Source organism: Brassica oleracea, unplaced genomic scaffold (assembly GCF_000695525.1).
Source record: "Brassica oleracea var. oleracea cultivar TO1000 unplaced genomic scaffold, BOL UnpScaffold00883, whole genome shotgun sequence".
Lineage (NCBI taxonomy): Eukaryota > Viridiplantae > Streptophyta > Magnoliopsida > Brassicales > Brassicaceae > Brassica > Brassica oleracea.
The window spans coordinates 45,316-57,655 of record NW_013617498.1 but is presented as its reverse complement, the minus strand read 5'-3'; the positions used below and the strand labels follow the sequence as shown (position 1 = coordinate 57,655).

Below are 12,340 nucleotides of genomic sequence, written 5' to 3'. Positions count from 1 at the left end.
ATTTGAGTGTTCAGGTTTTTTTCGTGTTTTGACATTTTTTAGGTCTTAAATACCCAAACCAATCCATTCCCATTTTTTAACATATCCAGTCCCGTTTCATATCCAAAAATTATAGATGTTTTAAAAGTATTTGAATTATGAACCCGAACATATCTGAACCCGAAAGAACCGGCCTTGACACATACCAGAAATTTTAAATACCTGGTTATGTTTAGATTTTTAAGATCAAAAGAACTCAGACCCGAAAGAAACCGATCCGTACCTGACTCGAATGCCCTAACCTACTCTCTGATTATTTTTGTGTGCATTTTATAAGACCTTAAGATTTATTTAGCAAATTTTTTTGCTTATTTAATAGTATAGATTTGTCAGGTTTTTAATAGTTTTTAAATTTATCTTAAATAACATTTTTTATTATAAATTTTTTTATAGAGAATAATTTAATGTAAAATATATAATTTTGTTTTTAACAGGTGGTTACTTAAGTTTTTTTCATTTGTGTAACTTAATGATTCAAAAGTAAAATTATGATTGCCAAATTATTGAATCATGTATTCCATTACATTTCTCTCGTTCTTGTCATTGTCTTTGCATAAGGACTCTCCCTTTCACATTATGTCATATTCAAGATTATCACAGTAAGAAACAGTCGATTACACAAAAATCCTTGGTCACAACGGATCTCTACCTTTCATGCTTGAAGCAGAGAACTGCTATGTCATACATGTCTTTGCTTGTAAGAAGCCTAATGAACTCGTTTTTAAGGATGAATTGAGGCCATTTGATAGAAGGTTAAGCATTTTAAGAAAATCAAGATCATACAAGAAAGTCATATTAAACATTGAGACCAAATTACACATCTTAGCACCAAAACAGAAGCTATTAGAGCACTTGTAGTGAAAGCAAATTCAACTAAACAATTCGTGAAACTTGCGATATACACTACAAGAAAACAGGGGGATTCTGATGGCCGAAATCGTCAGAAATTCGTCGGAATAGACCGATTCTGACGAATTTCTGACGAACCAGTCCGTCGGTATAATTTCGTCGGAAAAAAAGGATTCGTCGGAATTTCGTCAGACCTTCCGACGACTTTCTGAAGAATACCAAAAAACGTTATTCTGACGAAATTTCGACGATATTCCGATGCGGACACACGAGACCAGAGTTCATCGGAAAAACTATATACCGACGGAGCACGTTCCTCGGACTATACCGACGGAGCACGTTCCTCGGACTATACCGACGAACCTAGTCCCCGGAAAATACCGACGGACTATGGTTCGTCGGAATTTTCCGAGGAACCTTCTCCGTCGGTGTTTTCCGAGGACTTCGTTCGTCGGTATAGTCCGATGCCCTCAATTCGTCGGAATATATCAATTTTAAATACGAATTAATTTTCCATTTTTATATATATTTTTATATTAAAAATTAATTAATAAATAAATAAAATCTGAAATTTAAAACTAATAATATTATAGAATTTAAATTAATACAAACCGAAATAGAAAAAAAACATTCAAAAAGTTAAAAATTCATACAAACCGAAATAGAAAAAAAAACATTCAGAAAGTTTTAAAAAGCAGAAAAAACTAAGAACTCGAAGACATCAAACGATCTAGCTTCTGCATTTATCTCGGCGTTGAACTTCTTCTGGAGCGGGAGCTGGAGCGGGAATATATGCGGGAACCAAGTTTTGTTCGTGAGACGATCCCGATGCACGGGAACTGCTCACCGAACTACGTCGAAGACGGGTTGCGGGGCGGGGTACATCCTCGGACCTAAAAAAAAAATTAATACATCAAAAATCTTTTCAAATCAATTTTCTTTTTAATGTTTTCATTTATATATTTACAAAAGGTTTTATAAATGTTTTAAAAAAAACTATTAAACCTTTTATTATACATGATTTATATATATATATATATATATATATATATATATACAAAATTATTAAATTTTTATAAATATAGAAAAATTTTGTTAAATATTTTTAAAATTTTTAAAAAACGTTTTATTATACATAGTTTATTACTGGAAACTTGAAAAATGTTTTTAAAAATCAAAAAACGTTTTAAAAATAGTAAAACGTTTTGAATTTTAACAAAAACACAAAATAATTCCAAAAAAAAACTAAAACAACAATCCAAACAACAATCCAAACTTATATATCCTAAACTATCCATTCAATCCTAAAATTTTCAATCAAACAACCTAAAATCCGAGATCTAACTTCCAAAACCCTAAAAAATTGAGATAAAACAAGGTTGGGATGATTCTTACATGATTTGGGGTTTGGGGAAGAGATATGAGGGTGAGAAGAGGATTCGCCGGTGATGGCAGCTCGAGAATGGTTGAAATCGCGGAGAGGATTGAAAGAGAGGCGGAGGCGGAAATAACGAAGAAGAAAGAAGAAGGGTAATTATATTTAACGTTTCCGACGGACACGGGTTCGTCAGTATTCCGTCGGGATCATTAAATATATACCAATTGGCGGTTCGCGAAAATTTTCACGCTGTTTGGTTTTCCCGGGTAAATTGAAATTCCAACGGAATTGGTGTCCGTCAGTATATTCTGACGGAATACTGACAACCTTTTCCGACCGAATTCCGACGACTTAGTGTTTAGGGGTTTATTACAAGTTTCTAAATACAAAATCCAAATCTTTGATGATATATATAGTATTTGCATAAAGATTTAACAATAAAAATGTTTTTATAACACGATTTTACATAACAACATTTTTTGTAGTGTAAGATTAGATAAATATGATTGTATAAGTAAATGAGTGTTAAGATGATATGTTATGAAAACAATGATATACATACATAAATATTTTAATGAGTTGTTATATTTGAACGGTTGCGATCTAATACTATACTAAACACTTATTATGTGTTATTTCCATAGTTTTGGCATCTAAATTTATAGATTTTTATGTTTGAAATTTTTTAGAAACACATGTCCTCGGTAATTCGTCGGAATATACCTACGACATTCCGACGAACTTGTCTAGTTCGTCGGAATGTTGTCGGTACATTCCGATGAATTACCGAGGACATTTCCAAATTTAAATGGAACCCTTTGTCGTCGCTATGTCATCGGTATTTTGCGAGGGATTTCCGATGGAAACATGGTTCGTCGGAAATTCGTCGGAAAATTCCGACGGAATAACGACGACGGTAACGGTTATATCTGTTAATCGGAATGTCGTCGGAAGTTCCTCGGTATATTCCGACGAATTTCCGACGACTACAACGGTTATATGTTTTATCGGAATATCGTCGAAAAGTCGTCGGAATATTCCGACGAGATATTTTTCCTCGGAAATTTGGCGGAAATGGCCGACGGAATTCCGACGACTTCAAATTTTTTGTTTTCGTCGGAAATTGGTCGGAAATCCGTCACAAACGTCCGACGACATTGTAGTCCATCGGAACCTCCGTCGGAATTCGGCGTGTTTTTTGTAGTGATAGAATTAAGTACCATTAGATCATGGATAAAAGCAGTGGCCGAGCCAGCCACAGTATTTACGGGGTCAACACCAATTTATTTTACATGGTCAACATCAATTTATGATTATATAAACTTATAATTTGTATAACTGAACATATTAAAATAATTAATTAATTATCTTCAAGTGTTATAATTTTTGACATTATTTAAAACAAATAAAAACTATCGAGGGAAACCAAAATACTTTAAAAAAAAAATCAAATTAAATATTTTTTTGTTTTCTTATTCTTTTAACATTTATCTCTCCATAAACATATGTCCATATCCATAGATTTATGACTTAAAAACAGATCTGACATCGCATAGCATTCACTTATACCTATATACCTACTTTTTTGTTTAAACCTTTATCATTAATTGCAACAAGTCACAAACCTATTTACTTTACAGTTGGATTCTACTTACACAAAGGAGATGTTATTTATATTCTAACTAAAACAGTTATCAACACAAAGTGTGTCAACTAGTCAATGTGTTTCCAAACGCAAACAAAAAATAGAATGTGTTCTTTTACGTAAGTTTCTCTTATATTTTGTTGGTGAAAATAATTGTAGAAATGATATGTGTGAAATTACTTCACAAATAATATATACGAAATTAGTTTTTTTTTTGTCACGACATGTATTAAATAGATTAAAATTTTAACATTACATAATTTGAAAAATTTAAGCCTAAACACATTACCAAAGCATTATGATTTGTATACAAAGGAATGAATTTGGAAACCAATCATAGGTAACTTCAAAGAATAATAAAAATAAATATCTAATAATTTGGAATTACGATTTATGAAAAAAAATTAAGATATAATTATGGACAATTCTCTTAAATATTCATTTTTAAGTTTTTGTCATAAAATTAGATTTTAATAAAAAAAATGATCAAAATATTCTTTTTTATTTTAAAAATTTTAGTCTTTATTTTCCATTTTTTTTAAATTTAATATTCCATACTCAAAATTTCACTCTTTAGTTCTAAACTCTAAATTAGATTATTTAATCATGGGGTATAAATATATTTTTATTTTTTAATAAAACATTTTTTGTTAATTTTTTTTTTGAAAATTATTTTTGTAACAAAAATTAAAAAATGATAATTTCTCTATAATTATCCTATGTCGGAAAATGCACACGCTCCTTCTCTAGAAAAGCCATCACCGTTAGATCCCAACGGCCGACGGTCCAAGATCTAACGATGCTGAGATCACGGCGTTCGCGCTCCCGTCACAGCGCACAAGCATGCGCCGTGATGTCCGCCGTTCTCCTCCTCGTATCAGTCTCTCTCCTCTACACGCGCCTCTCACTCTTCTCCTCCCACTCCCCAACCCACCTCCGCTCCAGCCCGGGAGAAGACGCCGTACTGTTCCCAGACTCCCTCCTCGTCTCAGACTCCGACGTCGTGGAAACCACCGGAGGGAGAGGATCCTCAACCTCGACGGAGGACAGAATCGACGAGCACGACGACGCGATCGAGGAGGACCGAAACGACGGCGCGTCGAACGAGGACGACGAGAACCAAGACGCGGAGCAGGAGCGAGAGGTGACGGCGGATCCTAACCGGAGCAAAGCTTCCTCTTCCGGTTTTTACTTCGATCACGTCGACGGAGTCGTTAGAAGAGCTTTCAACAAGAGATCGATCGCCGAGTGGGATTATGACTACACGGGCTTCAGCAACGACGACGAATCGAGTGTAAAGTCTCAAGCTTTGTTCGGATCTGACGATGTTCCGTTGGACGAAGCGATTAGGAAGAAGATGGTGGAGGTTGCGAGTGTTGAAGACGCGTTGCTGTTGAAGAGCGGGAAGAGAGTGTCGCCGTTGAGGGAAGGGTGGGGAGATTGGTTTGATAAGAAAGGACCTTTCTTGAGGAAGGACAGGATGTTTAGATCGAATTTCGAGACGTTGAATCCTTTGAATAATCTAATGCTGCAGGATCCTGATGGTGTTGGGGTTACTGGGTTGACGGCTGGGGATAAGGTTGTGCAGATGTGGAGGTTGAGTGAGGTTAAGAGAGGTCCTTTGACGGCGAAGAAGCCGTTGAGTGTTGTGGAGAAGAAAGAACCAAATGGGATCAAGAGTGGTGAGCGTAAGACGTTGGACGATGATAAGAAGGTTGGAGTTGAGGATGAGGTTAGAGAACATTTGTATGCAGATGGGACTAGATGGGGTTATTACCCTGGTTTGGAACCGGGTTTGTCGTTTTCGGAGTTTATGGATTCGTTTTTTAGGAAGGGGAGATGTGGTGTGAGAGTGTTTATGGTGTGGAACTCGCCTGGTTGGATGTTTAGCGTTAGGCATCAAAGAGGGCTTGAGAGCTTGCTCTCTCAGCATAAAGATGCTTGTGTTGTTGTTTTATCAGAGACCGTTGAGCTTGATTTCTTCCGAAGCAGCTTTGTGAAAGACGGGTACACAAATGCTTCTGACTCTCCACTCGTTCATTTAGTAATAATCATTCGGTTGATTCATGTTTCTTCTGCAGTTATAAAGTTGCTGTCGCAATGCCTAACCTCGATGAGTTGCTGCAAGACACTCCTACTCATGTTTTTGCTTCTATATGGTTCGATTGGAGAAAGACAAAGTTTTATCCTACTCACTACAGTGAACTTGTCCGGCTAGCTACCCTTTACAAGTATCACTCTCTAGTCTTATACCAATCAATTAGTCACTCTCTTTCATTTCATAAAGAGCTTATTCATGTAGATATGGAGGGGTTTATCTGGATTCTGATGTCATAGTTTTGGGTTCGTTATCATCACTGAGAAATACTCTTGGTATGGAGGATCAGGGAGCTGGTGAATCACTCAACGGTGCTGTTATGTCTTTTGAAAAGAAAAGGTTCATAAACTCTAATCTTTGCTTTGCTACATTAGAACATAGATTCTCGTCTTAGCAATATTAACCTCTCTGTGTGCAGCCCGTTCTTACTTGAATGTTTGAACGAGTACTACTTGACATACGATGACAAGTGTCTCCGATGCAATGGAGCTGATCTCTTGACTCGGGTAGCTAAACGGTTTCTTAACGGGAAGAATCGGCGTATGACTCAACAGGAGCTGAACGTTCGGCCGTTCTCTGTTTTCTTCCCAATCAGCTCACAACAGATAACAAAGTAATGCTTTCTTTACTAGTTTGGGTACCATGATTGAATTGAGCAAAGGTTTTTAACTTTTAAACTTGTGTTGGCTTCGGTGGATCAGCTATTTTGCATATCCTGCAACAGAGGAGGAGAAATCCAAGCAAGATGAACTGTTCAAGAAGATCATCAATGAGTCTTTAACGTTCCATTTTTGGAACAGTGTGACTTCCTCTTTGATTCCTGAACCTGAGAGTCTTGTTGCTAGGTTGCTTGACCATAGCTGTCTCCGATGCTCCGATGTATTATAAACGTTTTTTTTTCATTTGGTAAAACCATTTTATTTTTATGGTGATATGTTTTTTGTCCAAACATAAGACAAGAGAGACTTAAACTTGTCTTATGACTGAACCGAATTGATATTAGTAAATATCTGAACAGTTTTTATATTTTTAGAACTAAAAAACTGAGAACCGAATGAATATATAGACATTTATAATACAATTTATATACATAATATACTCTCTACATATAGCAAGGAACCTGCTCCGCGATGCGAGCTGTGGAATCATCAAGATTATGTTTCCGTAGAGAATAAGTAAAGGGGTTTGTAACCATTGGGCTCCACAAAAAACATAAAAACCAGTTTCCAAAGTCATAAAATAAGGACTGATTGTGGTGGGTTTTTAGCACTGTTCGCGGACTCCACCAACACATAACGGTCCGCGATTGGTGCACTTTTTAAATTTTTTTTTATCAGACAAAAATTTTTTTTTTAAGAAACCCTTAAGTGGGTTTTAGGGATAATGCTGATCTAAGGTGACTTTACCGGTGTGTGGAGTCAGACTTCATTTGGTGAAGTCTTTGTTTATACTAAACTGTTACGTATGACTTCTTGTCGCAGACTTAAAATTTTCAATACATAAAATATATCTCTAACTATTGTACCGGAGCTAGGTGACCCCACTATCTTCTTAGTGCGCAAATCACTAATCATTTTTGTTATTTTTTATTTATAATAAAACTTGTAAGTACGACTTCTTCTCCCATGCGTCTACACCATTTCAAAACATTGCTTTTGCATGATTTTTTTTATTTTATTCTAAACAAAAGTATGTTTAAGATATAGATTTTATTTCTTTTTTCACTAAATTTGTTTTAAGTAAAGAACGAAGAAAGTGAGTTGCGCGTATTGGTCCTCGGCGTCATTCCCAACCACCACATATGTACAATAAACTTGTATAAGTTCTTGTCACAACTCGCAAGCGTCTTTACAAATCACCAAACACTTCCGTTCCGTTTCTTTGGTCTGTGTCTAACTCCATGGCAGCTCAACCACAATCAGACTTCTTTGACGAAATGGTTGGAGCCGTCGTTGGCTTCGTCGAAGTCCTTTCTCCCTTCATGTTCCCACCACGACCGCAAGTATTTGTCAATTTTCGAGGAAAGGAGCTTAGGAACGGCTTCGTGAGCCATGTAGTGAAGGCCTTGAAAGACGTGAGAATCAATGTTTTCATAGATAGCTTGGAGCGGAGAGGAGTGGAGACACTGGAGCACCTCTTGAAGAGGATTGACGAGTCCGAGATGGCTCTGGCAATATTCTCGGACCGATACACCGAGTCCGAGTGGTGCTTAGACGAGCTAGTGAGGATGTATGATCGAATGAAGGAAGGGAAGCTTGTGGTGATCCCTGTCTTCTATAGAGTAAGCACCGATGATGTGAAAAATTTCCGGGGAGAATTTGGGAGACAGTTTACGAACACGGTTAGGAGGAAGTTTGGGACTATTGAGGCTCCTGCGGCTCAGCGTTGGATGATTGCTGTCACGTCTATTGCCTCCATGACCGGTTTAACCTCGGAAGTCCACAGGTATTCTTTTCTCAGATTCTATCGATTTTGGAAATTTAATGGGTCTGAATTTGAGAGGAAAAACGAATGGTTATGATCGGTTGAGCTGAAAGGTAATAAGGGATCATGGTCTGACCGGTCTGGTTGGTAGAAAATTAGTCTGTTTAACGGATAAAGGGTCGGTTGGTTCTGATGGGTTTGTGTTTCTTCACTTTTGCACACAGCATTGATAGCAAACTTGTGGAGAAGATTGTGGAGGCAAGTAAGAGGCAACTAGGACATTTTTCTTCCGCGTGTCTGACGATTTATGCCGAAGTTTCCGTAGAATGTGTGGTGGCTTTGGCTGTTTTTATGGTTCGTTGTTATATGAACCCTAAAATGAAACTAGGTGATCCTGGTTTGTTTAATTTTACAAATTTCTTACTTTACTTTGTTATCCGGAAGAGTTTACTTTGGTGTATGAGCTGACGAGAAATAGATGAATGATGAAGAGATGATTGCTTCTCTGAAGTTTTTTAATTCGCAAGTGTGGCTCTTGTAGAAGCCGGAAAAACCGGATTGACATAAACGAAACAGTAAAAGCGAGGTTAAGGAAAAGACGATTCAAAAGAGACATGGAGTCGAGATATAATTTCTTTCCTTAACTCTAAATATTCGCTCTGTAGTGAGACGGGACTGTACGAATATGGAGACCCAGGATACAACCATAGTAGACGATCACGCTTCACTCGTGAATCACCCTATCGAACTATAAATCTACGAAACATTCTCGAACTATAGACTTACGCTAAGGGATTTTCTCTGTTGGTTTTTGATGTAAAACGTAATCAAAATGATGAATGAAGAAGAGACGAGTATTTAAAGAAGAGAACTGGATTTGATTTTCGAAACTGTTGTACACGTTAAGCGAAAATATCTCTGAAATCTCGGGAGTGGAGAGTTGAGAAACTTTCTCCGCAAGATATATTTTCTGTTGACTTGTTCTGATCCATTTAACCGAAGGACACAAGAGAGGAACATGCGATTTACCCATCTAGTTTGTTATGTGTGTTCATCTGTCTCTGTTTTTTTTTCTTATTGCTCTTGAAACAATTTGATCTTCTGTTTAAGAACCTATTTCACAATTTGGTAGTTGCTAAAGTCTTGAGACAAAATCGATTTATGTTAGTAACAACCAAAGTATTTGCAAAATGATGACCACCGAGAAATAACAAGAAACATGGTCACCAAGAAATAACAAGACACATGGTCTTAAACTTCTTTGAAAAAAAAGAACAACAAATTGAAGAAGCACATAAAAGTACTTGGGTGTGAACTTGTTGCCATTGTTGAACATCATGTATAGGTAAGGAACATGAAGACCATCACCAAACAACACACAAACAAAGCTTTTATGCTCCTTAGTTACCTAATGCATTTTGAGGTCTTCTCTTCACAATGTCCGATTGCATCTTCCATCTCTTGAATTCTACTCTCATGGCGTTTCATCATGGTCTCACCAGCTCTCACTGATTTCTGAAACTCGGAATTGTCAACGAGCAGCACGTCAAACAGGTCCTGGAAGTCTTCAATTTCCTCAACAACAGACTTGTCAGTCCATTTGAACAAGTGGGTTTTGTCCTTCATCAGTAACATCCAACAAACAGTTAGATTAACCAATTATACTCTCATCGGACAACAATGAGACAGTTATATGATTATACGACTAACCTTCTCAGATCCCATAGGACAACAATGAAATAATCTTCCCGGATTTTTAACTGTTGTTGAAGTGAAACGAGACACTGCCTCACCGCAATTGCATCTTGTGGGAATTCCGCGTTGTTTGGCGAGTCGATCTCTTGAAGTGGATGAAGAATTTACTGAAGACATGAGTGAGTCGATCTCCAAATTTTCGCCGCTGTAATTATCTATGTCGAGGAAGAATGAGGAAGGAAAGGAAATAGGTAAAAAAAATTACCAAAACTACGTCGTTTCATACTCCCATAACGTGTACTCTAGCTAAGACAAATCAGAAAAAATCACTAAATTTATCGACTAGAAACTACAAGAACGGTGTCTTTGACCCCTCAAAAGTTAGTGTTAAACCATCTTGCAAACATAGTGGACGGACGTACATAACTAGTGACCAATGTACATAAATAGTGAATAAATAGATGTCATTTGTGTTTGGGGCTATGGTTTAATTTGTACTTTGGTTATAATTAAGAGTTTGTTGAGGGTATGTCTACTGTTATGGGTTTATGGATTGTTTAGGGTTTAGGGTTTGATTATGAATTATCGATTTAGGGTTTGTTTAGGGTTTAGGGTTTAATTATGAATTATGGATTTAGGGTTTGTTTCGGGTTTGATTATGAATTATTGTTGTATTTTCAATGTGTTTGGGTCCTCAGATTTTATGATCTTGTAGCACAATATTCTTTGTAGAAAATCAAACCGAAAGCAAGAGTTGTTTCATAATTAAGAGAAAACCCCAAAGCTAGAGTTGTTTAATAATCATAGAAAACCAAATCTACAGTTGTTTCATAATTCTAAGAAAACCAAACACTAATTAGACAGTTAATCAGTCATCCTCGAGGTCAAAGACCTCAGACCTCTCCCATGGTGAAGGCACATATCGTGTCATAACCTCAGCGAAGATGGGGTTGTGTGCAGCCTCCCATAAGTCCACTCCAATATTCTGTCTGCAATCCATGATGATTTCATCATCCACTAAACTGAGGTTGAGACCAAGCAGCGAGCATTCCAAGTGCTTCAGCGCGTATGCACCACAATCACAACAAGTTTTGTTCAATCTCAGCTTTATAGGCACATCCACGATAGAATATGATGAGAGGAGTGGCTGCTTCTGTCTTTTAGGTGGTCCAACAGCCTTCACTATCCTAGGAATCATAGCAGCAAACTTCTCAACGTATTCACTACAAGAAAAATGGGCTTAACTAGCGGACGAAAAACGTTATCTAACGATTCAACAACGGTTTAAGGAACGCTGTATCATCGCCCGTCATAGTAGGTATGGCACATTAGATAACACTTTTTTGCGGTGCTATCGTTCTTCGGAATCGATAGCGCTTTTGTATTTGCAATAGTAACCTATTTAATGGCGCGTCATTAATGTTATTAGCTATATTATTAACAACGTTTTCGAGAAGTTATTTTTAATTCATATATAGCAATTAATAGTTCCTGCTATATATATTATTTTAAAATTATAGCAGCTAATATTGATGCTATTATATATCATATTTAAATAATTATAATATTTATATATTTCATTTTATAATTTATATATATTTATTTATTTTTATATAGACTCAATTTTTTTGTCAGACATTATATTATGAAACATAAACTTCAAAGATTCAACATTAAAACATTCTTCTCAAATATTACAAAAGTAGAGAAATCAACATTGGTAGTTCAAAGTGGGCTGCAACTAGCATAATAGCATAACAAGTTCAAAACCAACAGATCTTTCTTACAATAAAACAAGCTTGTCATTTGGCCAAGCCACCATGGTTCCAACTGCATCACCAATGAATTCAATTTCTGAGTTTGGCCTCCACACTCGTGCCCCATCGTACTCGGAACCCTCTACCCAAACCTTAGAAGCATTGGGACCTAAAGGGATGAAATGCACCTTCTCTGCTGGATCAGTTGAGAACACACGACCTAAAGCCACTTTGTGTCCAGAGTTATTACAGTCCAAGAGAGTGCACTTCTGTTTACCACCTTTGCTGCTACAACCACTGCTGTTACTACCATTCTACAACGAAAGACATAACAAAGACAATCGACACAATCATCGTTAAATCCAACTTTCATCTAAATAGAAGTTCATATACCAACAAGAATCACACTACTTTAGTTAAGTAATAAATAAGATGTTTCAGAAACATACCTGAAT

General features: G+C 36.6%; 2 protein-coding genes across 2 annotated transcripts; both read left to right on the top strand.

Moving 5' to 3' along the window:
- Nucleotides 1–4,626: 4,626 nt before the first annotated feature.
- Nucleotides 4,627–6,935, top strand: LOC106320322 (uncharacterized protein At4g19900). The gene is made up of 5 exons (XM_013758680.1): nucleotides 4,627–5,918; nucleotides 5,993–6,142; nucleotides 6,214–6,348; nucleotides 6,428–6,622; nucleotides 6,711–6,935. The coding sequence occupies exons 1-5, from the start codon at nucleotides 4,711–4,713 to the stop codon at nucleotides 6,895–6,897; spliced, it is 1,875 nt and encodes a 624-aa protein (XP_013614134.1). The 5' UTR covers nucleotides 4,627–4,710; the 3' UTR covers nucleotides 6,898–6,935.
- A 928-nt stretch (nucleotides 6,936–7,863) lies between these two features.
- LOC106320320 (vesicle-associated protein 1-4-like) lies at nucleotides 7,864–9,075 on the top strand. Its single transcript, XM_013758679.1, has 2 exons — nucleotides 7,864–8,454; nucleotides 8,658–9,075. The coding sequence occupies exons 1-2, from the start codon at nucleotides 7,910–7,912 to the stop codon at nucleotides 8,899–8,901; spliced, it is 789 nt and encodes a 262-aa protein (XP_013614133.1). The 5' UTR covers nucleotides 7,864–7,909; the 3' UTR covers nucleotides 8,902–9,075.
- The last annotated feature ends 3,265 nt before the right edge of the window (nucleotides 9,076–12,340 follow it).

Coding starts and splice junctions, on each gene's coding strand:
- LOC106320320 (XM_013758679.1), top strand. CDS start 7,910: ATGGCAGCTCAACCACAATCAGACTTCTTTGACGAAATGGTTGGAGCC. Junction 8,455..8,657: donor TTAACCTCGGAAGTCCACAG/GTATTCTTTTCT, acceptor TTTTGCACACAG/CATTGATAGCAAACTTGTGG.
- LOC106320322 (XM_013758680.1), top strand. CDS start 4,711: ATGCTGAGATCACGGCGTTCGCGCTCCCGTCACAGCGCACAAGCATGC. Junction 6,143..6,213: donor CGGCTAGCTACCCTTTACAA/GTATCACTCTCT, acceptor TTATTCATGTAG/ATATGGAGGGGTTTATCTGG. Junction 6,623..6,710: donor AGCTCACAACAGATAACAAA/GTAATGCTTTCT, acceptor TCGGTGGATCAG/CTATTTTGCATATCCTGCAA.